Here is a 27507-nt window from a genome sequence, read left to right on the forward strand (position 1 = left end):
TTAAAGCCTGGCTTTCATTGTTCAAGCCCATAAATACAAATTTAAGATCCAATCTATTATTAATTAATTTATCCGAAATATATATGAAATAATATATTATCTTTTATTAATCAATGAAATGTATGTTAAATAATATTAAATGAGTTTTTTATTATCTTATAATATATATAAGGTATTATATATTTAAAAGACTTAATTATTTGATAATAAACATCAATACACTCCTACAAACATCATGTTTGAACCCATAACCTTAAGGGTACGTTTGGGTCACAGAATGTAAGATTATCAGTGAGAATAAAAGATTACCAGTGGGAATAAAAGATTACCAGAGAATAAGATTACTGAGAATGTTGTATTTTGTGTTTGGTTGGTTTAGCAGGAAGGTAAGATTACAGTGTTTGGTTAAAGGAATAAAAGATTATTGGAATGTATATTTTACCAAATTGTCCTTATTATATTTTATTTTTAACAAGTTGAATTCAACTATAATATTACTATAATTAATTTATATATTTATTTAAAAATTTAAATTCATAAAATTTATATAATTTTTTTTTACAAAATTGAAAAGATAAATAGGTTTAATGAAAGAGTAAAATTTTATTTTAATCCCTGAACTTCATATAAAATTTTAATTATGGATTTTTTTTGTAAATCTAAAATAATTTAAGGATAAATTTGTAATTTAATCTTCGTAGAATTTTTATTATTCAACGAAATAAGAATGATATTTTTTTAAAAGAAAAAAAATTCAAGGGCATTTTAGTCCAAAATGTTGGTAATCCAACAATATCTAAGGGAAGGGAGGTAATCACATTCCCGGTAATATACCCCCAAAATACCACTGTTGGTAATAAAAGATTACCGGGAGCTGGGAATGTTGGCCAACCAAACGGGAGAATGAGAATTTCATTCTCTCGATAATCCCACATACCCCGAACCAAACTCACCCTAAGGGATAACAACAATATTTTAATCACTAAAGTCACTTGGTTCATACAAATAATTTAATTTAAATATAAATAAAATTTATATAATTATAGAGCAAATATATTTTATCGATTGTCCAAGTTGCTCATTTTTGTTCCCTCGTATTCCCTTAGATATGGATTATGGACTCATCAAGAATATTCTCCTTTCTTTCCTTCCTAAAGTACTTTTTTCTCTTCATTTCTAGGATTATGATCAGATTTAGAATTTATATAAAAAATATATATTATATTTATCTTTATTATGTATTAAAAAATATTTGTTGTAAAACAATTAATATAATATTAAATATTAAATAGTATATGTAAAATATGGTAGGTAAGTTAAAAAAAAGAGCCATTATATAGTTGTGAGAATCTGGTTTTAATAATCAACTGTGGCCCCATCACCCTTAATATATGTGAAAAAACAAACTTGGCTGTAGGAGTTACAAAGAAAACTTCGTTGTCAAAATCTGGTTTTAATTGCCAATTGTGGCCCCATCCATCACCTTCAAAATCCCTCAACCCTCACTTTTCAGTTTTCACTCAGTCCTTTTCATTTCTTGTGTTTTTTTGTTAGAACTGAACCAGTAATGGCAGCATCTGATGTTGACCAGCAGCCAGGTGACGATAATCTTTGCATGTTGTGCAAAGTCGGTTCAAAGCCAGGTGAGGGGATAATCCTTTGCCTTTTCTGTAATGCACCTTGGCACCAACCTTGCCTACTTTCCAGTCGTGTATCCCGTCCCATCGATGATGATTTCTGGGGTTGCCCTGAGTGTGAAAATCGTATTCTGCAAGACGATCTAAATCTATTCACCTTCGACCTTGATAACGACCCCGCCACTTCTTCTTTCGCTCCCGCTGAGAATAGCATGATCTCTAAGATTCTGGAGATCCAGGCCGATACGTCGCTGACGGAGGAGGAAAAGGCGAGGAAGAGACAGGAGTTGGTTAGCCGGATACCCCTTGTTGAACCGACGGAACTAGAAGCCAAAGACAAGACTATACTGGAGTCCGACAACGAGCCGTCGAACGTTTCTGATGAGAGCTTAAACTGTTCTATTTGTTTACACATGCCTGACAAACCTGTTACGGTGAGTTTTTTTTTACCTTTGATCTTTCATTATTTTTGAGCAAAGATCGAAGTTTTAATGTTTCTGGTGATTTTTTTTTCTTTCAAGACGCCATGCGGACACAATTTTTGTCTGAAATGTTTCAACCTGTCGATTCGACAAGGGAACCGAAACTGCGCCTTGTGTCGTACACAGATACCAACGACAATGGTGAACCAACCTCGTATCAACCTGACGCTGGTGTCTGCCATCCGAATGGCAAAGTTGTCCAAATCTACTGGTTCGGACGCTGGCTCTTCAAAGATTTACGAACATGTTCACAACCAAGATAGACCAGACAAGGCTTATGCAACCGAGCGGGCTAAGAGGAGTGGGAAGGCCAATGCTGCGAGCGGTCGAATCTTTGTGACGGTGCCGACCGATCATTTTGGTCCAATATTGTCTGAAAACGATCCGACGAGGAATCGAGGAGTGCTGGTGGGGGACACTTGGGAGGATAGGTTGGAATGCCGGCAATGGGGTGCTCATTTTCCTCCTATTAAAGGCATTGCAGGCCAGAAAGATCATGGTGCACAATCCGTCGTGCTCTCCGGAGGTTACAAAGATGATGAGGATCATGGAGAATGGTTCCTTTACACCGGAAGGTAATTTTGTATTCATAATTTCCTTAATCTATTAACAATACGCACACATAAGAAGCAATTGTTTCGATCCAGAATTCTTTAGAAAAAAAAACTCATTTTTACTACCGCTCTATTCATGCATTGAAAATGTAGTGGTGGGAGAGACCTAAGCGGAAACAAAAGGACTAACAAGGATCAATCTTTTGATCAAGAGTTCAAGAGTGGGAACGAGTCGCTTCGTCTCAGTTGCAAAAATGGCTATCCTCTTCGAGCCATAAGGTAAATTTCATTGTTTAAACTTTATCTTTATAGCTTTTCACTCCAGTATATTTGATTTTTTATTCAACTTAAATAGCAATTTAGCTGCTTCTCTAAAACTTAAGAGAAAAAAAAAATCCTTTTCAGGAATCTATTTAATTTTTAAATTGGACACCATACAAGGCATAAAATAATATAAGTTTAAATTAGTTTTAGGCAAAAGAGGTAATTATGAGATAGAAAACTTGAAAAAACTCGTGTTTTTCTCATATTGTCTGTTCATTAAATTTAAAATATCATATATATCAAAAAATTCAAATCAGATTTTCGAAAAATACAGTAAAAACTATCATTTTTATATATATATATTTATAATTTGCTTATGTTATTACCCAAAGAAAGCAGAATCTGCTTCACAAGAACCAACTATAACCTCAAGCTGAAACCAAACAAAAGCATGCTTCCAGCTCTCAACAACAGTATATTACCCTATACAAATCTCAATCAAAATAATCGATCCTCTAATCTTTGCGCTACCTATCATTGACCATTCCTTGCTGAATAGGTATCCCCATGAACCTCAACCGAACTTCTGCTTTTATATTTCTAATGATCTTGTCCACATTCATTTTAGCCCCGCCAAAGACCCTTCTATTTCGCTCCTTCCAAATATGACCAAATATGCGTTCCATGCAACCTTCAACAGGGTGAATAGAAAAGCCTTACCCTTTAGTTTCTCCTATGCCCAAGAGACCTCCTGCTCCTAGGTTCCAATTGTCCGTCATAGCTGGCATAGCTCTAAAATGCTCCTCCACACTTCCCTCGAGTACTCGCATCCAGAGAACATGTGATCTCTAGATTTCATACCATCAGGGAAAATACAACAATCTCCACGAACTACAATGCCCCACCTTAACAGCCTATCCTTCGTGGGCAATCTATTCAACAGAGAAAACCAAACGATGACAACATTCTTAGGAATATAAAGCGGAAACCAAATAAGTTTCGCCTAATTCACCCCAGCCTGATTCCTCCCGAGCACCTGCCAGGCCTCATTAACCTTATACCTGTTGCGGAAGACGGCTATCGGATAGAGAAAAATTACAACTGATAATTTGAGAAAATAAAAATGAAGATAAAAAGAGACACAAAATTTACGTGGAAAACCCCTAAATAAAATAGGGTAAAAACCACGGGCAACGGTAGAAGAATTTCACTATGAGAAAATAGGAATTACAACCTCTCTCGATCTACCAAGGAGAAAACAATGATAATTCTCTCGATAAAAAGGAGAAAACAACTCTCAAGAAACTCTCTAAATTCTCTCTAGTATTGGAAGAAAGCTAGAATGCTTTGGGATGGTTTTGAAACTAAATGAGCTAGGGTATTTATAGTTGAAACTTAAGGACTAATCTTATAAATACCCTAAAGTTTAGTGACTAAAGTTTATAATTTACCCATTTAATTTTCAAACATTATTGCACCTAATTTTGACATTGTTGCACCTAATTTTGACATTGCAATATTAGGTGCCTAACTTGAACCAATTTTCCAAGCTTTGACATTTCAACAATCTCCCACTTGAAGATTTGATTAGAACAATCATATCTTCACACCATTTTTTTTACCTTGTACCATCATGTTGCTTACGTCTCTGACAGGCCACAAGAGGATCGACACCAGGTAAATTTATCAGCGTTGATCGCCTTCGTCATGAAATCTGCTATGTTATCTTTGGTATGAATCTTCTGTATATCTACCGTTCCTTCTTCCACCTTTTCACGAATGAAATTGTACTGAACTCGTATGTGCTTAGTCCTTGAATGAAATGCTGGATTCCTTGCTAGATGCAAGGCGCTTTGACTGTCACAAAACAGAGAGACATACTCTTGATTGTGCCCAAGCTCCTCCAATAGCATCTTCAACCAAATTGCTTATTTACTGGCTTGTGTAGCTGCTACATATTCTGCCTCTGTTGTGGACGTAGCCACAACTGACTGCAATTTTGAAACCCAGCTTACAGCTCCACCAGCAACTTTGAACACATATCCTGTAGTAGATTTGCTTTTATCCAAATCCCCTGCATAGTCAGAATCTACATACCCATTAATTAGTAAGTTTGATCCTCCGTAACATAATGCAACATTTGAGGTCCCTTTGATGTATCTTAGGATCCTCTTTACTGTATTCCAATGCTCTTTGCCTGGATTCGCCATGTACCGACTAACCACTCCCACTGCTTGTACAATGTCTGGTCTTGTGCATATCATAGCGAACATTAAACTTCCCACTGCTGATGCATACGATACTCGAGACATCTCCATCCTCTCTTCTTCACTGCTAGGACTCATACTGGAGGATAATTTGAAGTTAATAGGAATAGGGGTAGAAATTGGCTTACAATCTTGCATACTAAATCGTGACAAGATTTTCTTCAAGTAATTCTTTTGTGAAAGCCAAATCTTCCTATTACTTCTGTCTCGGTGAATTTGCATCCCTATAATCTTGTTTGCTGATCCCAAGTCCTTCATTTCAAATTCCCGAGCCAGTTGTGCCTTTAATTCTTCAATATGATCTTTGTTGGGTCCTGCAACCAACATGTCATCCACATACAACAGCAATATAACAAAATCGTTATCACCAGACCTCTTGAAATAAGCACAAGGGTCTGCATTAAGTTTGTTGTATCCAAGGCACATAATGAAGGAATCAAATCTCTTATACCAACACCTCGGCGCCTGCTTTAGACCGTACAGAGATTTGTTCAACCTGCAAACCAAGTTCTTTTTTTCGTCTTCTTCAAAACCTTCAGGTTGGAGCATATAAATCTCTTCTTCAAGATTTCCATGAAGAAAAGCTGTTTTAACATCTAGCTGCTCTATATGTAAGTTCAATGTAGCACACATTGCCAAAACTACTCGAACTGTTGTTAGTCGAACCACAGGAGAAAATATTTCATTGAAATCAATACATTCTTTTTGAGTATATCCTTTGACCACCAGTCTTGCACGATACCTCTCAACTTGATCGTCTCCATTTCGCTTGGTTTTGAAGACCCATTTGTTACCAATTGGCTTCCTTCCTTGTGGTAGTGACACAAGGTCTCATGTATTATTTTTATGAAGGGCTTCGATTTCTTCTTGCATCGCCATCATCCACAGTGAAGCATCTGAGCTGTTTATTGCCTCCTGGTATGTTGATGGCTCACCGTCCTCTGTTAAAAGGCAGTATGCAATATTACCTTCTATAATATAATCTGAGTGCCAATTGGGACGTCTTCTCACACGATCTGATTGACGAGTTGTTGGAGCTTCAGAACTCTCTGGTTCTTGTTCATCATGTGCTGGTTCTGCTTCAGAAGAATCTCCTTCTTTAAACTCTTTTTCCACATGTATCTGAGTAGTCTCTGACTTTTCAGCGTTCATCGTCTTCTTTTCTTTGTAGCTTATCTTCTACAAAGATAACATCCCTGCTAATGATCACTTTGCGGGCAGTGGGATCCTACAAGCGATACCCCTTTACTCCATCAGCATACCCCAAGAATTTGCATTTCCTGGATTTTGGATCCAGCTTTGAAATTTCTTGGGCGTTGTACATCACGTACACAATACTTCCAAATACATGGAGGTTTGAATAATCAACTGGTTTACCAGTCCACATCTCCATTGGTGTCTTCAGCTCTATTGCAGTTGATGGAGCTCGATTCACCAAATAACAGGCGGTATTGCTGCTTCTGCCCAGAATGATTTTTCTAGGCCTGCATCCCTCAACATTGCTCTTGTTCTTTCTAACAAGGTTCTGTTCATCCGCTCTGCCACTCCATTTTGTTGAGGAGTGTTCGCCACTGTGAACTGTCTTTTTATGCCTTATTTCCTGCAAAAGTCATCAAATTCTTCGCTTGTGTATTCTCCTTCATTATCTGTTCTGAAACACTTGATCTTATTTCCATAATCAAGTTCTACCCGCGCTTTGAAGTTTTTGAAAGTTAAAAACACGTCTGACTTCTTCTTAATAGAGTGCACCCAACATCTCCTGAAGTAGTCATCAATAAATGAGACAAAGTATTTTGCTCCACCTAGGGACGTTACTGGTGCTTGCCATACGTCAGAGTGAACCAATTCTAGAACACTTTTGCCTCTAGAATTTGATGTGTTGAATTTCAACCGGTGCTGCTTACTTGTTATGCAATGCTCACACAAAGGAAGTGATACATTTGTTAAGCCTGGAAGTAGCTTTTGCTCCACAAGGACTTTCATTCCTTATTCTGACATGTGTCCAAGTTTTTGATGCCATAGCATTGCCGAATCTGAACTACATGAGGCAACAGAGGCTTCTGCTTCTACCAAAGTCTCTCCCTTCAGCATGTACAAGTTTGCAGCTATTTTTTCGCCTTTCAGCACCACAAGCGCTCCACGGAACACCTTCATGATTCATTTCCGTGTTTCAATCTTGCTTGCATTATTATCCAACAATCCGTAGGATAATAAAATTTTCTTCAGGCCTTTCACGTGCCGCACATCTCGAACAACTTTAATTGTTCCGTCATACATCTTCAATTTGATGGTTCCCACGCCAACGATCTCTAAGGCATGATCATTGCAACTAAAAACAGATCCTCCTGAGATAGGTTTATAATGATGAAACCATTCTCTTCTTGAGGTCATGTGATATGTTGCTCCCGAATCAATGAGCCATATATCTGCAAATCGTTTTCTTCATTCCACGGTGGTTGACGCTTCACAGCGTAGAGCATCTCCATCATCTGAAGTGTTTACGGTATTGCCTTGTGGATTGAAGTTTTTATTTAGACTCCAACAATCCTTCTTCAAATGACCCTTCTTTCCACAGTTGTAACACTTTAAATTCTTCTTGCTCCTCGACTTCGATCTACCATGTTTGTGACTGCTGCTTTGGCCACGTTCTGTTGATCTCCTTCTCATCGTTGTCAACGCTTCTGCTTGTTGCAGATTTACTTGTCTGTCTTCCTTGTTCTTGCGCCGATTTTCTTCTTGTAGAACAGCAGCTGCAACATCATCAAAGACTAGACTAGTGACATTACTGCTTGTCAAGTTGATGATGAGTTGATCATACGAATCCGATATACTTTGAAGTAGAAGTTCAGCACGTTCTTGTTCTCCTATTTTACAGCTTAAGGATGTAAGCTGAGAAAAAAAGTATTCAGTGTATTTAAGTACTCCGTCACTGAAGTAGATTCTGGCATACGGAGAGTGTACAATTTCTCTTAAGGAAAATTTTATTGTGCAACGATGTGGCCTCGTACAGTTTGGTGAGATGATCCCATATCTCCTTAGATGTCTTCTCCCTCGATACTTGACAATACTTCATCTGCTAATGCTAGATGAAAGTTGTCATAGCATTTCCGTCCATTTCGATCCATTTGTTGTCATCTGTGAAATCCACTGCCTTTCACTGATAGTTGCTAGACAACCGTCTTTCCTCAGGATGACCTTCATCTTCAATTTCCACAATGAGAAATTTCTCCCATTGAATTTTTCAATATCAAATTTCGTTGCCATAGCTTCTATTATTGATAGCTCCCACTATTTCACTATCATGAATAGTTCTCTAGAACCTCAAAGAATGGGTAATACCTTCTTATTTTCTTATGTTGGAGGATCCACCTTTTGGTGGCAACCACAAAGACAATAAGCATATATTACACACTCAAATCTGGCTCTGATACCAATTGTTGCGGAAGACGCTATCGGATAGAGCAAAATCGCAACTGATAATTTGAGAAAATAAAAATGAAGATAAAAAGAGACACAAAATTTACGTATAAAACCCTTAAATAAAATAGGGTAAAAACCACGGGCAACGGTAGAAGAATTTCACTATGAGAAAATAGGAATTACAACCTCTCTCGATCTACCAAAGAGAAAACAATGATAATTCTCTCTCAATAAAAAGGAGAAAACAACTCTCAAGAAACTCTCTAAATTCTCTCTAGTATTGGAAGAAAGCTAGAATGCTTTGTGATGGTTTTGAAGCTAAATGAGCTAGGGTATTTATAGTTGAAACTTAAGGACTAATCTTATAAATATCCTAAAGTTTAGTGACTAAAGTTTATAATTTACCCATTTAATTTTCAAACATTATTGCACCTAATTTTGACATTGTTGCACCTAATTTTGACATTGTAATATTAGGTGCCTAATTTGAACCAATTTTTCAAACTTTGACATTTCAACAATACCTCCCCTGCAACGCCCAACAACCCATAGTTCCATACACAAAAGGAGCAGCCAAGCCTCGGAGCTTCAACAATTTCCTCTAAAACCAGCTATAGGTTCTCGGAACAAACATTTCCATGAACGGCCTTCCCTTCAAGACATATGCATTAGACAAAAGCACCCAAAGAGAATCAGTCTTGACCACTAAAGCCCATATGTGCTGAATGAAGCAGGCTTTATTCCACGTATCCAACTCTCGAAGCCCCAAGCCACCCTCATTCTTCGGCTTATAAATCATTCCCAGCTGACCCGAGCCTACTGATCGCTTCCCTTCCAGAAAAAGCGAGAACACAATTGAGTCATTCTCTTAATTACAGCCTTTGGAAGCACAAAGTGTCTGCGCCAATAAGTCTGGATATTGTAAAGTACACTTTGAACTAGCTGCAACCTGCCAGCGTATGAAAGGAATCTAAAAGACTAGCTACCCACCTGAGCAGCAACCCTCTCCAATAACGGAGCACAATCTTTCTCCGTGAGCCTTCTCGTAACTAGCGTCATTCGACCCTAGTGGAGGTCTGTCCCATATAGACATATTATCACTACGACTACTTTTGAGGCAAACTAGACATCAATCAACCCCTTCTCAAGTTATCCTCCAATAACCAAAAATTGCTCTCAACAACGCCCTCGTTCTCCATGAGATTTTCATCAAAAATCCTTTTATTCCTCTTATACCATAACTTCCAGCAAATTATTGAGAAAAAAACATACCAATCAAAAGTAAAATGTTCCATTAAAATAAATCTGTCACCGTGACGGCCACAGTATTTCTTGAGGTGTTATAGTTGTTAATATTATGTCTACTAGAGGGCCTTCATTATCCAGCGATGTGTCATGCCAAAAGTTAGTAAACAAGCCACCACAAATGTTCCAAACAATTCCCCATGCACTCTCATTCAAATATGGGCTAATACCCTTCCATAATCGCCAATCGGAACAATTACTAATTCTCAATATAATTGGTAAGTTTTCTTCCCGTTTGTATTTAGCTTTTATGATCTGAATTCACAGTTTTTCCTCTTTAGGGATAGACACATGACCCAAACCCAAACGTAGTCGCAATCTCGATTATGCTATAAGACATACAATTTTTTTAATAAATAGATTTGAATCTTGACATTGCTGATTTGATGACCCAAGTAAATATGGAAATTAGTCCACACCGTTAGGGGTTGTTTGGTTCGGAGAATGTGGGATTCGCATGGGAATGGAATCCACATTCCCCCGTTTGATTGCCTGAGAATCTCATTCCCGGTAATATTTTATTACCAATAGTGTATTTTTTTGGTATATTATCGGGAATGTCATTACCTCTTCCTTTAGGTATTATTGGATTACCGGTGTTTTAGACTAAAATGCCCTTAAATTTTTTTCAAAAATATACTCCTTCTGTCATTGAATAATAAAAATTCTACGAATGTTAAATTACAAATTTATCCTTAAACTATTTTAGATTTACAAAGAAAAAAGTCTATAATTAATATTTTATATGAAGTTCAGGGGTTAAAATAAAATTTTACTCTTTCATTAAACCTTTTTATATTTTCAATTTTGTAAAAAAATTATATAAAATTTAATTTTTTTAAAGAAAATATATAAATATTTTCCAACTTGTTAAAAAAACAAATATAATAAGGATAATTTGGTAAAATATACATTCCAATAATCTTTTATTCCTTTAACCAAACACGATAATCTTACATTTATGCTAAACCAACCAAACACAAAATACAACATTCTCAGTAATCTTATTTCCTGGTAATCTTTTATTCCCACTAGTAATCTTACATTCCGTGAACCAAACGCAACCTATATGCATTTGTGCTATTGTAGCCTTCACAAATAACATGAAGTCATTGATAAAGAAAAAAAAAATGAAATATCTCTAGACCATGACAACTGTGTTTAATATGCCTCTAACACCCTTGCTTAGCCTCAGATATTTTAGGAACTTCAATGAATATGAAATATTCATTGCCTTCTACCAGTTAATCTTATATAATGCCTTGTAAAAATGAAAAAGATTTAATGATCAATCATTTACTTCGGATGCTATTAAAAAACTTTTATTTCCATCCATACCAAAAATACTACCCTTTTCTTTCATCTTCAATTTTGATTGTTTTAGTCCTTTGTAGCATGAATCATATTATTTTCCCCCCATAAATGGAAAGACATACATCACCGATGATTCCATGAAACCGCCCTTCTGCTATACCAAAATGGGACGCCGTTGAAATCCTTCAAAATTCTCTTTTAGGGATTTAAATCACGATTACAGTCGTATTTTCGGTTGTGTTGCATTTATCGTGATTGCGGGCATAATGGTACTATTGCGGTGATTGTGAACAAAAATACTCCTATGGGACTTTGAGAAAAAAAATAATGGATTATATAAGGGAGGAGAAAAATATTTTCCCAAGTAGGACGTTTTGAACAATGTCGCTAAAAGACGTCAACAATAGCCGGCGTCTTTGGGAAAACGGCCAGAGCACACGACGTCTTCAAGCTCCGGCCAAACCGCCACGGCTAGCCTCCCTCTCTCCCTCTTTTCTCCTTCACTGCTGCAGCCCCTCTCTGCCTCCCTCTCTGCTGCACATTTCAAGTTTAAAGCAACGGCGGAGGTGAAGAATCTAAAGACGCCATGTACTCTGGCCGTCTTACTAAAAACGTCATGTGCTCTGGCCGTCTTCCGGAGTTCACTGTAGCTTTCACCCCACTTCAAGAAATGATTTTTTTCTTCCCCATTTCAGCCATTCCTTTTTCTCAAAGCTCCATCAGAACAAATTTATTGTGATTGCAGGTACCGTTGTTGTACAATAATGATTTTAGACGACACCCTTAATTCTATACAACAGAAGCTATTCAAATAGCGGACCGCTACTTAAATCCCTGCTTTTAGTTATTTTTCGTGTTTCCATTTTTGACATTTTATTGTCACTAGGGAACCACCAATGGTAGTGGATGATGTTAGCCAACAGCTCCCTGGCTTTAGGAGCTGGTTCAACAGAGCTTCAAACACTATTTTTGCAGTGGATGAATGTTCCTTCTTTAAACATTCAACTCGAATAAAAATGTCTTGTTTAAGAAATAAGCGAACCGATTGATAAGAAATCATTTGATCTTGCTCGTTGGATTCATTGACTGTCTTTCTATCACGTGTGAGTGTATAATATTTGAATTGACAGTACTTGATAGTCAATTTTTTTCTCAACAAGAGAATTTTATTATAATTAAATTATCTAGACTGTATATCTCACTAAAATCCTTCGTAATCTTAAACGAGAGAAAAGAGTATATACAACAAGAGAATACAAAGCTCACAACAGATCCTAATAACATGTTTACTAATAAGGACAGCTTTTAGTCCTATATCAACATTTCTAAACGCCGTTAAAAATTCTCCGACGTTCGTAAGAGCACCGCAAGAAGTACCGCTGAATCAAAAATCACAATAGTTAGCGGTATTTCTAAACATAAAATGCTGCAAAATATCGAGTTATATAACTGCGTTTTGAAAACAAACGACGTTTATTATCATAATATATAGCGGCATTTTTTCCTAACTTCTCAAATTAGACCCTATCTTATTTGAGAAAGTGTATTTGTTCTCAATGTAAAGTGTTTAAAACTAATATACAAAAAAAAAATTGAAGAGAACATTATCATAAACAGTGAATGCTTGAAAATTGATACCACGTGATGAATAAACGTGGAAGCTTACATATAAAGATATGAAATAAGAATAATAGTTAAAAACTCAAAATTTCTCAAACAATTCATCAAAATAAAAAAAGCCAGGAATTAAAAGGAACACAAATAAATAAACAATAAAAAACAACTTAAAAAGGAAATTAAAATAAATAATTAGATGTTATAATATCGGAACGATGATTATCGACAAACAAATAAACACGGTCGAAAAAGAAAAACAAAGAATACAAGGATTTAGGTGAAAAACTCAGAAGGGAAAAATCACAGGCAGAGGAGAAGAATTTCACTAATATGAAGGAAAAAATACAAGAGGATTTTGATGAAAGAAAATTTTGATTTCTAACCCTGACCCTTAGTATATATTTATAGGGATAGATACTTGATTACAAAGTAAAACTAAATAAAGTAAAATTCTAATTTAATAAAATTTTCTACTTTTTATCAAAATGGGTTTCCTACTTTCCCAATATTTATTTATTAATTTGTGTCACTTTGAATTCGAGTCAAACTCTAACAAATCTCCAGCTTGACACGAATTCTGAAAGTGCAAAGGTTTCGAGACAAAACACTCAAATTCGATGTAACACTCAAACTCAACAAAAAATAATTCTTCACTTCAACGAACAAGTTTTCCACCTCTTCCACAACACCCCTCAAAGGGTTAATCTTCAGTAATGGACATCGACCGAATCCAAGCTTTTTCTAGGCTTAAATTTAGTCTTCACATCGACATGGTTATCATAAGTGTCAACTTTGCTTACAAATGTTTCACCACGAGCAATATCATGCATATCACAATCTCGATCATCAATGATAGTTATATCTTCAAATTCATTATGTTCACGAAATTGAACTCTTTTCTGCTTTACATAACGAGACAAAACACTCAAATTCGATGTGACACTCAAACTCAACAAAAACAATTCTTCACTTCAACGAACAAGTTCTCTATCTCTTCCACAACACCCCTCAAAGGGGTAATCTTCAGTAATGGACACCAACCGAATCCAAGCTTTTTCTAGGGTTGGATTTAGTCTTCACATCAACATGGTTATCATAAGTGTCAACTTTGCTCACAAATGTTTAACCAAGAGCAATATCACGTGCATCGCAATCCTCATCAATGATAATTATATCTTCAAATTCATTATGTTCACGAAATTGAACTCTTTTCTTCTTCACATAACTATTCTGCCCACGGTTATTTTGTTCAACAACGTTATTTGACACGGTGAATAAAACACCAACTGCATTGTCTAAAACTGTTAAACCCTATAGAACATAAAACTTAATAGTTTTTCTCTGCCCTTTCAAACAACAAGAGAGTCCTTGCAAATTTTTTTAGCTCCACCGTCACTGGAGGACTTGTACCCTTTTGAATCAAGAGTACCTAACAAAATTAGATTTCTACTCAAATCTGGAACATGTCTCACATTACCAAGTGTTTGAACAATCCCATCGAACATCTTAATCTTGATTGTGCCAATACCTGCGACTTTACAAGGGATATTATTTCCCAAAAATACATCACCTATAGAAACAACTTCATACGTCGTAAACCAGTCATGATTAGGACTCATATGAAAACTACTACCAGAGTCAAGCATCCACTCATCACCTGGTATAAATTTTCGTCAACCGCAACTAAGAGTTCTCCGTCATCCTACTTCTCTACTATACCGACCTCACTAAATTTTCTAGATTTTTGCTCTTCAGGTTCTCTTTTGATTTTATTTTGCAACTTGTAACACTCCGATTTAACATGACCTTTCTTTTTACAATAGTAAAAAGTTTTACATTGATTGGAAGATTTTGATCTACCCCTTCCAAAATTATTAGAAGAATGTTTGCATTTTCTCCCACTGTCTAAGCTAGTCGATTCATGCATCACAAGACAATCTGCCTGGGGCTCAGAACCAGATACAAAATGTTTCATCTTGTCAAACGAGTGCAAGTCATTGTAAATTTCTTCAAGAGTTAGTGTTTCGTGAATGTACAAGATTGTATCTCTGAAAGACGAGTAGGAAGGAGACAGCGAACATAGGAGGATCAGTCCTAAGTCTTCTTGATCATACTTCACTTCTAAAGTCTCTAGATCAGAAATGATTTCCTTGAATGTGGTCATGTGCTCTTCAAGAGACGAACATTCCGCCAACTTGAGCGAATAAAGACGTTGCTTTAGGTGCAACTTACTGGTCAATGATTTTTGCATGCAAAGTTGCACTAATTTCACTCATAAAGATGCAATTGTTTTTTCTTTCAACATCCTACAAAATTTGATTTGAAAAGTGTAAACGAATCTGAGAAATAACTTTACGATCTTTACGTTTTTCCTCATTCGTCCATTGTGTTTCCGGCTTCTCATCAAATACTTCTATTGCATCGTCAAGATTTAATTGTGCAAGAACATCTCGAATTTTCACCTGCCATAGCGAGAACCTGATGTTTTGATTCAACAGCAGAATATCATACTTCATTGTTGTCATAATCTTAAACTCGAAGCTCTGAAACCAATTTGTTATAATATTAGAAAAATGATTATCGGTAAACGAATAAAATACGATCGAAAAAGAAAAATAAAGAACACCAAAATTTACGTGGAAAACCCAAAAGAGAAAAACCACGAGCAGATGATAAGAATTTTACTAATATGAAGGAAGAAAATACAAGAGGATTTTGGTGAAAGAAAACTTGATTTCTAACTCTGACCCTTAATATCTATTTATAGGTATAGATACTTGATTACAAAAGAAAACTAAATAAAGTAGAAAATAATTTAATAAAGTTGTCTACTTTTAACCAAATTGGGTTTCCTAATTTCCTAATATTTATATATATTAATTAATTTATGTCATTTCGAATTCGAGTCAAACTCTAACCTTATATCTCATTAAGAACTTACGTCTAGATAAATGAAATGTCTGTCCTATAAAGATATTTCGACTTAACAAACTAGAGAAGACCTTGAACCATAAAAGATAGACGCGCAACCAACTAAGGCTATTTCACCCTAGCAATTTACACGATGGAGAAGAATATCTTAATTTACCGCAATACAATTAGGTCCTTACACTCCTAAACAAAAAAAAATAAGAATCTTAAACAAATAAAAGAACTCTCACAAAGAACTTAGGAGGAAAATATAGATTTATTTATGAATTGTGTTGTATGAGATAATGAGTTCGAACAGTTATGCCTGCAGAGTGTATGCGATGTCAATAATTAAGAAATATTATGATCAGATACTACCTTATAATCAACTCAAGCTATTCAAAAAAATAATTTAATAAAACAAATATTAAATCTGATCATAATTTATCGAAAACAAAATAAAAAGTTATAATATGAATTTAATTACAAATAATTAATATAAATATTAAAAATTCTTAATTATTAAAAAAGCTAGTATTGGGACTACAATATCTTTGCTAAAACAAACATATCTTAAGTTTCTGACGTCCGATTGAGACGTTTCAAGTTACATTAGAAAGGTAACCGATAACTTTTATTTTTTAAGAAAATATCTTAACTTAGAAATGTTTGAATTTCATCTGAAAATCCATCGCAAGTCAATTGATGTTTAAATCTCAAAAATCAACTTTATTTTCTTATCCAAAATGACTAATTTTAAACGTGCATCATTCATAGTATTGTACAAGTACAATATCATAGTTCCCTTAGTCTAAGTTGAAAAGATTAGTTACCCTCTTTGGATTATCCTATGAGATTCAATATAAAAAAATTATTTTTAAATAGTATAAAATAATTTATTTTGGATAAGTAGTTTGTGCATATATTATCCAAGAGAAAGCAGCCTAACTGCTACATCTGACCAACCACACCAAAAAAAAAAAACAGATTCAACACCATCACAGGCTAACCAAACAAAAAACCTCAAAACACCACAGTCAAGCCTACACAGTTAACCCTTACAAAATCCCCCAATCACTACACAATCAATAATTGAATCTATCGAACGACTAGAAACTCAAAACAAGCGATGACTATGCTCTTCCTATATACAATATAAGAATCTTGTCCAAGCCAGCTTAAGAAAACGAACAAAAAGGGAACCACCCTTCAAATTATATATCCACTGCCCACAGGAAATGATCATCCCGACACAAACCCCTGTAATGCAATCTGCAAACACTCAAGATTCTCTCCCAAACTCTCCTGGAGAAGGAACAATCAAAGAACAAATGACTTCTTGACTCCATATCAACACCATACAGAATACACAAACCGTCAGTGACAGTCCCAAACCGAGCTAATCTATCCTTAGTTGGCATCCTATCCAAATGGTCATCCAAGCAATAATGGAATGCTTACGGATATGAGAAGGAAACCAAATTAATCTATACCACTTCACCTTATCCCTTGCAACTCTAGTGTTCTCCCAAATCCGCTTGTAGTTAACTAGAGCCCAATTCAGACTAGAGTCAAACAAAGTCCTCGCTTCACCCCTCAACTTCAGCAACTTTTTGAGAATCCAACTAAAGTGAGGCTTGCACTCCACCTGCTAGCAACTAACATCCTTCAACACATACTCCTTGATCCAAGCCACCAAGAGGGATCTCTCATCAACAAGGATATTCCTTACCAACAACAAGTGACACACCTTACTCCAGCAGAGCAAGCTTTTTAAACCTAGATCCCTCTTAGATTTCAAAGAACATATCTAAGTCCAATTCACCCGAACTCCTCTAGCAGAAGCATCATGACCCTTCCAGAAAAACCTCATACAAATCTGCTCAATCTGTAAAATCATTGACTTAGGCAAGATGAGTTGCCTGCTCCAATAATAAAAAACACTAAAAAACACAGCTTTGATTAATTGCAACCGATCACCATAGTTATGCTTCCTATGAGACCACTTATCAAGCTTCCCCCTAATCTTCTCCAACAATGGCAAACAATCCTTTTCATTAAGCTTCCTTGTCACCAAAGGTACCCCAAGATACTTTACAAGGAGATAACCTCTTTTGAACCCAGTGACTTCTTGAGTCTAAAATAATTATAAGATAATATTTGTTAATTTTTCTTAGTCATTGGGAATGCACAGACTCTACAGATATTTATTCGAATTCGAGACCTTTAGGGAAAATAACATTACATTTAACCATTGATATCATTTAATGGGTTCAATTCAATATGAAAACTTGTTTTTTTTATTAATATTACAAAATTTGTATTTGGTCATTAATCCATAGAAATGTTCAGGTGTCTGAAAATTTAGGCTGTTTCAATCCGTTGATATAATCTTGTGGTGATGAACAGGTCTTACAAGGACAAACATTCTTCATATGCTCCTGAAAAAGGGTTACGTTATGACGGCATTTACAGAGTTGAAAAATGCTGGAGAACTGTTGGAGTTCAAGTATTTGCAAAATCCAACATTCTTATTTTCTCTTCTATAAAATACACATATCTTGATTTCAGCGATGAACACTTCTCTCTGCAGGGCTTCAAGGTCTGCCGATATTTAATCGTTAGGTGTGACAATGATCCTGCTCCATGGACCAGGTTCTCGCCTTGCTTCTACTGTATTTGCCGATTAACTGTTTGATTATATGCATTCTTTTCGTTTAATTTACGGCTACATATTGACTCAAATTTTAATTAATAATTAAATTGGATTTATTGTAATTTTAGTAGATAGAGATGATTTAGTAATTAAGTTTATTTTAAGATACATGAGATATTGTGTATTTGTATCTTTCATGATCTTTATGTTTATGAATTATTATTGTTTTTCTCGTATGTGAAGTAGTCAATGTTGAACTATATTGAACTTGTCTTATTATACGTTGATATAGTTTGATTATTTTTCCGTTTATGAATTCTTAATATTTGCCTTACCTCCACTGTAGTGACATGCATGGCGATCTCCCTAGACCTTTGCCGTTTATTAAAGAGCTTGAAAAGGCATCCGATATAACCGAGAGAAAAGAAAGCCCGGCGTGGGACTTTGATGTCAGTATAAACATACATATATATGTTTGTGTGTGTGTACAATTCACATGCATGGTTTTCTTTGTCATCTTGGGCTATCATTGTTGTTTTTCAGGATGTTAATGGCTGCTGGAAGTGGATGAAACCACCACCAATGAGCAAGAAAAAAGAAAATACCGGCGGTTCTGAATCCCGGAAGATGCCAAGGAGCAGCACTGTAGTTAAGCAAGCACTGAATGTAGCCGGTAGAAAGAGGCTTCAAAAAGGTTAAACTTTTAATTCCTTCTGGAAAATTAAGCAGAATTATATATCTCAAAAGTTCAAGCTTTGAATGGCAAATAAACCTTTTTGTTGTTGTAGATTTTGGTTGTGGGATCTGTGATCAAGTGCTGGATATGCCATTAACAACCCCATGTGGTCATAATTTCTGCAAGTCATGCTTAGAAGCTGCATTTTCCGGAATATCATTTATGAGGGAGAGAAATGCAGGTGGTCGGACCCTCCGCTATAAAAAGAATGTCATGACATGCCCTGCTCTTGATTGCACTTTTGATTTATCCGACCATTTGAACAACTTACAGGTATATATTCGAAATAAGCATAATCTATGATTTTTTAAAATAATTTAAGATATTATATGTTCATTCTAATGTAAATCAATCATGAAAAGCAGGTAAACATGGAGCTGAAGAACCTGATTGCGAAGCAGATGAGAGAGTATGAGGATTCTAATGCAGAGGAACTAGGTGAGTAGGAATGGAAGGAGGGAGTGGTTGAGACAATCATTTTCTTTAAAATTTTAAATTATTTGTATATATATTTTAAGATATTTCCTCAATATTTTATATTTATAATATGTTTTCATACTTTAAAATTTTAAAATTTATTCTTTTAACATAAAATCTTATGTGCATCCTTACAGGTGAGAAAGAAGATTTATCAAGGACGAACAATGATTATGAAGAACCGGGTGTTGATGGTGAAGATTCGGATGATGCGGAAATGGAACTCGAAGCCGAAAGGCCTTCAAAGCAAAGGAAAGTCGATGGCGACAACGAGGGTTAAACAAGTTCTTCAAGATCATCATACAATACAATATAATAAATCTTCATATATTTCCCAGTTAAAACTGCCATCAGCTAATAATCCCAGTTGGAGAACAACTTTTCACAGATTGGATCTGTGACTGTTAAATTTTCAGTTTTAAACAATTCCAATGGCATGAGCCATTAAACTTTGTCAGGTTCGTGTTTGATTCGACTTTATTGTTTTTTCTTGAAGCTTCGCAACATGTTTGCGTTTTAAAATGAATTTTGGATTCATTCATATACATCTGCTGAAGTTGTAGATGGTAGAGTAAGTTTTCGTTTTTTTCTATTGAAGTTTTAAAAATAATAAATTAATTACTAACGGTATCGATTTATGATAAATTGATCTCTGATCATTAACAACATTACTACAATAATAAAATACTGATGTGACACGTTAACTTATTGACATCACATCATTACGTTCTTTCACTCTTTTCCTCTTTCTCCTTCTCCTGTTGTCTCCTCTTTAATTGAATCCCAAAAATTAAATTCTACAATATATTTCGAACACTAAATAAAACAAAGATCAAACTGAAAAAAAAAATTCCCATGGTTCTTTACGATACAACCAACGTTTTGTTCAGCAAAATCAAGAGTTTAAAAGTGTTTCAAAAATCATGGGTTACGTCCTTATCCAGAACTTAGCAGATAGGAATTTGTTGCGTTTGACCTTTGATCCTAAAACCCTTTTGCGGTCCCCTGTGTTCAAGGCTATAACTTACATGAGACTTTCTTTAAATACTTTCTCTGCTTTTTTTGAACCCGATCTCACGACCCAGTAGCTCCAACTCCAATAATTCACAAAACCCACCCCCTCAATCGTCTCCGAGCTTTATTCCACGTAATAGGTTCTTAGATTAGTTATAAATTCCTTAAAGTTCCACCCTCAAGTATTCAAATTCTTCTCAACATCCTTTTCTTAACAAAGCTTGAAACTAAGTGTTAATGGGTATCCTGAAGGTTACACTTTCAGTGCCGCGAAATAGCTAGGCTTTATTTTTGCAATGTGGGTCCAAGCAATTTCAAGCAATAACTATACATTTTTAACTACTTTGATGCTATCAAGGCGATTATGAACCTTACCCAGCTCGAGCTCAACAATTTGTCTGTGAGTAAAGATGTCGGTAAAGCTTTTGGTCTCCTTTCTGATCTCGCCTTCGATCCTTAGCCGACCTCCGTAATTCTTCTTGTTGGCTCCATTGAAGAGTTGATGCGTTAATCTTTTTATGATTAATTCCTTCGTATTCTTGTTAGAAGTTAAGCCTAATTGTGAAAATTATGTTTGTTTTGATTTAGACGGTGAAACATAGATGGAATAGTGAAAATAAGCTCAAAAGTATGTTTTTAACTTTCAATGTGAGAATAAAGTTTTTTTTGGGAGTATGTGGACTTGGACAAAATGTTATCTTAAATAAGGTATGACCACGTCTTATGACTGACATGTGTTACATGAAGAATTTAAATTTTTGGAGTTAAATCCGGGATGAAGCTCACTTTTATGGATACTTCCATTATTTTGAAAGTATCTTGTCCAGAATCAATCTCTTTCTAAGTAGGACTTTATTTATTTTGATTTTCCTTTATTCTAGCTTTTCTTATTTGAATTAGACTCATTTAAAGGAGATTTACTTTAATTCTAGGGTGTTGCTCCCTGTATAAGAGCTTCTTAGCCACCTTTTAGGAGATCTTTTAGCAACACAACTTATTTCTCTTTTGTTTTCTTTCCACCATGACTGACTAAGCTTTTATCTCCGATTCAAGGTGAGATAATTACGTTGTAATTTTGTGAGACTTGTGCTAAACTAGTTTTTATCCTTTAATTCAAGTAATCGTTATTTCTTGTTCTTATTTTTATTTGTTCTGATATTGGTTAAATTGACGCCTTAATTCGATATTGAGTTTTCTATCGCTATTCATAAGTTTGTGATTTGTAATAGTCATGAACGATTGACACAAGTAGCAAGGGGTAAGTCTCATGATTTGTTTTTGTTACGGGTTTGTTTTTCGAGCTTTGCGTCACGCGTGATAGTCTCTGGGGAAATAAAGGTACAAAATCAATTGATTTTGTTTTAGTCGTCCCACGATTTATAATGCTATCATTAATGGTAAGATTTGATTTGAACGTTTGTTATCAATTATAAAAAAGGAATCATACTTGTTACAGTTCTGAGCAAATGACTAATTACTTGGATGTTGAAAATCAATCTTTTAAGCCTATGATCAAAATTACAGTCAGACACACCTTTGAATTGGAAGTCAAATGAAGTACCCATTTAACTTTTTGCTTTAACAATGAGATTCTAATTTTAGTTCGCTTGGAAGTTGACTTGATCTCACTATTATTACAAGTTAATTTAGTAAAAATCAGTTTTTATTTTACAGGACTTCGACAATTCTTAATTGTTTAATGGCTAGTCGTTTGTCATTCGACCTATGAACAGACGTCCAAGACCTCCTAAAATGCGTGAACGACTTGCCATCAACAACTGCTGCGTGACAATAAGTTGACCCAAGGCAAATCCAGAATTTGGAAATACGGTGACTTGAAATGCTAAAGTGGGGAGCACATGAATTTCGTCCTCGATTACATGATCTTGCGGAATACGGCTATAGGATAGAGCAAAATCTCAACTGATAATTTGAGAAAATAAAAATGAAGACAAAGAAGATACAAATTTTACGTGGAAAACCCCTAAATAATATAGGGTAAAAATCACGGGCAACGATAAAAGAATTTCACTATGAGAAAATAGGAATTACAACTTCTCTCGATCTAACAAGGAAACAACTCTCAAGAAACTCTCTAAATTCTCTACTATTGGGAGAAAGCTATAATGATTTAGGATGGTTTTGAAGCTTAATGGGATAGGGTATTTATAGTTGAAGATTAAGGATTTAATCTTGTAAATATCCTAAAGTTCAAGGACTAAATGTTGTAATTATCCCTTACTTAATTCAACAAAAATAATTGCCTAATTTTGACCAAAAGTAGTCGCCGGCTGCTATGACTTTCAACAATCTCCCACTTGAATATTTGATTGAAACAATCATATCTTCACACTATTCTTTCTACCTTGTACCTTCATGTTGCTTATATTTCTGTCAGGCCACAAGAGGATAGATACCAAGTAAATTTATCAGTGTTGATCGCTTTCGTCATGTAATATGCTATATTGTCTTTGGTATGGATCTTCTGCATATCTACCGTCCCTTCTTTCACCTTTTCACGAATGAAATGGTACTGAACTCGTATGTGTTTTGTCCTTGAATGGAATGTTGGATTCCTTGCTAGATGCAAGGCGCTTTGACTGTCACAAAATAGAAAGACATACTCTTGATTGTGCCCAAACTCCTCCAATAGCATCTTCAACCAAATTGCTTCTTTACTGGCTTGTAACTACTACATATTCTGCCTCTGTTGTGATGTAGCCACAACTTACTGCAATTTTGAAACCCAGCTTACAGCTCTACTGCAACTTTGAACATATATCCTGTAGTAGATTTGCTTTTATCCAAATCCCTGCATAGTCAGAATCAACATACCCATTGATAAGTAAATTTGATCCTCCGTAATATAATGCAACATTTGAGGTCCCTTTGGTGTATCTCAATATCCTCTTTATTGTATTCCAATGCTCTTTGCATGGATTCGCCATATACCGATTAACCACTCTCACTGCTTGTGCAATTTCTAGTCTTGTGCATATCATAGCGAACATTAAACTTCCCACTACTGATGCATACGGTACTCGAGACATCTCCATCCTCTCTTCTTCACTGCTAGGACTCATACTGGAGGATAATTTGAAGTTAATAGGAAGAGGGGTAGAAATTGGCTTACAATCTTGCATGTTGAATCGTGACAAGATCTTCTTCAAGTAATTATTTTGTGAAAGCCAAATCTTCCTATTACTTCTGTCTCGGTGAATTTGCATCCCCGGAATCTTGTTTGCTGATCCCAAGTCCTTCATTTCAAATTCCCTAGCCAGTTGTGCCTTCAATTCTTCAATATCTTTATTGGGTCCTGCAACCAACATGTCATCCACGTACAACAGTAATATAACAAAATCGTTATCACCAAACCTCTTAAAATAAGCGCAAGGGTCTGCATTAAGTCTGTTGTATCCAAGGCACATAATGAAGGAATCAAATCTCTTATACCAACACCTCGGATCCTGCTTTAGACCATACAGAGATTTGTTCAACCTGCAAACCAAGTTCTTCTTTTCTTTTTCTTCAAAACCTTCAGGTTGGAGCATATAAATCTCTTCTTCAAGATTTCCATGAAGAAAAGTTGTTTTAACATCTAGCTTCTCTAGATGTAAGTTCAATGTAGCACACATTGCCAAGACTACTCGAACTGTTGTTAGTCGAACCATAGGAGAAAAGATTTCATTGAAATCAATATCTTCTTTTTGAGCATATCCTTTTACCACCAGTCTTGCACCATACCTCTCCATTTGATCGTCACTATTTCGCTGATTTTGAAGACTCATTTTTACCAATTGGCTTCCTTTCTTGTGGTAGTGGCACAAGGTCCCATGTATTATTTTTATGAAGGACTTCAATTTATTCTTGTATCGCCATCATCCACAGTGAAGCATATGAGTTTTTATTGCCTCCTGGAATATTGATGGCTCACCGTCCTCTGTTAAGAGGCAATATGCAACATTTCCTTCTATAACATAATATGAGTTTCAATTGGGACATCTTCTCACACGATCTAATTGACGAGTTGTTGGACCTTCAGAACTCTTTGGTTCTTGTTCATCATGTGTTGGTTCTGCTTCAGAAGAATCTCCTTGTTCAAACTCCTTTTCCACATGTATCTGTGTAGTCTCTAACTTTTCAGCGCTATCATCATCTTATTTTCTTTGTAGTTTATCTTCTTGTTCAAACTCCTTGTGGAAGCTTTTGCAGAAAATTGAAAGTAATTGCACAGCGATTTAGAGTGGTTCGACTTTCTCAACCAAAGTCTACGTCTAATACCTTAGCTATCCACACTAAGGATTTTTCAACAAATTCACTAATTTGTTCTTTCTTTTGAGGCCAAAGAGATAACCTTACAACTCCCTCAAGAATTATACCCCAATTCTTGAGAACAATCTTTTCTCAAAGAGAAGATTACAAATTTGCAAACTTACAAGAAAAACCTCACAAGGCAAATATGTTTGCACAATTCTAGAACAAAGAAAGAATACTCAAGAAAAATACAATTGAGCACAGTAAGTGTTCTTGAAAGCAAAATGAATATTGAATGAAAAATAGGCTTGAAATGCTCAAACTTGAGGTTTGATGCTTTCTCTTTTATTCTCTCTTGATTCTAGTTGCTTGTAGTTTCTTGTTGTTGATCAATGGCTTCTAAACTTGTTTAAATACACCTTGAATCACTTCTGAATGTTGGGGATCATTAATGAAGTTATTGGAGCCGTTTAAGTGTGAAAACAATTAATATTTCTGCTTGGAGTGTGGGGAGAATCGGTACCCCCTCATGGGGAATCGGTTCCCTAAGTGTAAAATTCAAATATTTCGATCGTTGAATAGTGGGGGGGAATCGATACCCCTGGGGGAATCGGTTCCCTCCGAGCATTCTGTTTTTCTCGGAGCAAAACCATTAAGGGGGAATCGGTTCCCTCTGAGCAATTTGGAATTTTTGGCTTTGAAATGGTTCGAAATATTTTGTAAAATCGTTTTGAAATTATTTTAAGATTAAAACTTAATTTTACACTTGAGTAAGGATTAAAAATGACATTTGAAAGATTTGAAGTAATATTTTGATATTCAAATAATTATATCGAATATACTTAGAAAATCTTCTTGGAAAATCTTAAAATTCATTTAACTTAATTTGTTATATCAAAATATCAAAATGTTTTCAACAATCTCCCCATTTTTGATATAACAAAACATTTTAGTAATTTTAAGATTTTATTTTGAAATCAAGTTCAAGTTTGAAATTACTCCCCTTACTCTAACACTACTCTCCTCTTTAAAAACGCTTTTAACATTTCTCCCCCTTTTTTTAAATCAAAAAGACTCGTAAAAGATTTTAAATAAGGTTTTGAAATCATTTAGCCAATTGATTATATATATATCTGAAGCTGCTAAGATCATAATCAAGAGAAACGTTAGCCATTAGTTTCATAATCAATATTCATAAACAATGTGACATGACAAAAGTGGTCATATAGCTAACATGATGTAAATGATGCAATAATGAATAATTTAACCACACCAAATATATAGAAATATAGTTCAAACCATCCATAAATCCAAACAAATTCAAAGTCAATCAATCCACAAATTCAAACATTCAAAAATATTCAAAATGTTTAAACAATAAGCTTTAAGTTCAAAGTACTAAAGCATAACACAGAATCAAGCATCCGTAGGAGGATCGGGAGGAGGAAAATAAGCTCGCATAGTGACCATCTCATGTGAGAGTGCATCAATGTGTTCATTCATAGAAGCGTTGTTTGTCCGCATCTCCGGAGAATTTCCAATTGTTGAGCTCCCATTGTAGATAAATGAGATTCTATGGAAGTGAAGCGAGAATCTATGGAAGCATATCGAAAATCAAATGTCTCCATAAAGGATCGAAAGTATGAAGGCATTTGATCCTCTGGTTGTGCTTGTTCCTCTGCTCGTGCTTGTTCCTCATGTTGTTCTGGTTCATCGTCGGAGTCGTCAACTTCATGCGGTTGCTCACCGGTACGAACCCAAAGACCAGTTTCTCATTGATCTTCCATCCCGATTTAGTTAAAGAGAATAGATTGATTTGGTTTTTGAGGGGAAATGAAGCATCAAGACCAACTCTAAGCTCATCCTTCTTAAACAGATTACTAAGAATACAACCGTAAACTAAAGAATAACACAATTTCTTATTGGGAACAAGATTTACAGTTTCGACAAGTTCAGCAAAATAATCTGTGGAAGGTTAATTTTGATTATTTGGACACAATGAAGCCAAAAGATCTAAGGCTCGAAGAGTAGAGTAACGGCCTCCGGATGGTCGAAACTACCAAGAGATCATTAGGTGAAGAAAATGGTCATGAAGGTCTATAACATTTGCATTATCCTTTCGCTTATACTGAGATCCTACCGTAAGTTTTTCATTGTCTAACTCTTTATTATCTAATCCTAATGCTTTGGCAATGGATTCCGAGTCAAGATGAAAGAAACGTCCTAGAAGATAGGATCGAATCCCTATGGTTAAGGTTTTCTCTCGGTTTTTAATGCAAACAACATTAGAGTAGAAGATACGAACAAGTTGATGGTAGACAATGGGTTCAAGCTCAAAAAGTTTGCCAAATTTCCACTCATGAAGAGTAGGAAGATGACGAAAATTGATGTCTAGATAGCTTGAAGAGATGGGATACGTTCTTCCAGGATTTTGTAAGACTCAAAGTATTGACAAAACCTATAGTAGAGATTTGTTTACGACCGGGTTCATTGAAACAAGAATTGAGAATGGTCATGTTTGGATCATCGGGATTAGTAATAGGAATTTGGGATGGGTGGAGGATTTGGAGGTGAGTTTGGAGGTTGGCTAAAACGACTAG

The 27507-nt window shown here is 35.4% G+C and overlaps 1 protein-coding gene across 1 annotated transcript; it reads left to right on the forward strand.

The window, feature by feature from the left end:
- Positions 1 to 1567: 1567 nt before the first annotated feature.
- LOC120210045 (E3 ubiquitin-protein ligase ORTHRUS 2-like) lies at positions 1568 to 19919 on the forward strand. Its single transcript, XM_039208866.1, has 10 exons — positions 1568 to 2071; positions 2159 to 2694; positions 2827 to 2952; positions 18180 to 18279; positions 18364 to 18425; positions 18773 to 18875; positions 18970 to 19120; positions 19215 to 19435; positions 19528 to 19600; positions 19777 to 19919. Exons 1-10 carry the CDS (start codon positions 1568 to 1570, stop codon positions 19917 to 19919), a joined length of 2019 nt encoding a protein of 672 aa, XP_039064797.1.
- Positions 19920 to 27507: the final 7588 nt, after the last annotated feature.

This window comes from Hibiscus syriacus, unplaced genomic scaffold (assembly GCF_006381635.1).
Source record: "Hibiscus syriacus cultivar Baekdansim isolate YM2019G1 unplaced genomic scaffold, ASM638163v2 tig00109906_pilon, whole genome shotgun sequence".
Classification (NCBI taxonomy): domain Eukaryota; kingdom Viridiplantae; phylum Streptophyta; class Magnoliopsida; order Malvales; family Malvaceae; genus Hibiscus; species Hibiscus syriacus.

Coding starts and splice junctions, on each gene's coding strand:
- LOC120210045 (XM_039208866.1), top strand. CDS start 1,568: ATGGCAGCATCTGATGTTGACCAGCAGCCAGGTGACGATAATCTTTGC. Junction 2,072..2,158: donor TGCCTGACAAACCTGTTACG/GTGAGTTTTTTT, acceptor TTTTCTTTCAAG/ACGCCATGCGGACACAATTT. Junction 19,436..19,527: donor ACCATTTGAACAACTTACAG/GTATATATTCGA, acceptor CATGAAAAGCAG/GTAAACATGGAGCTGAAGAA.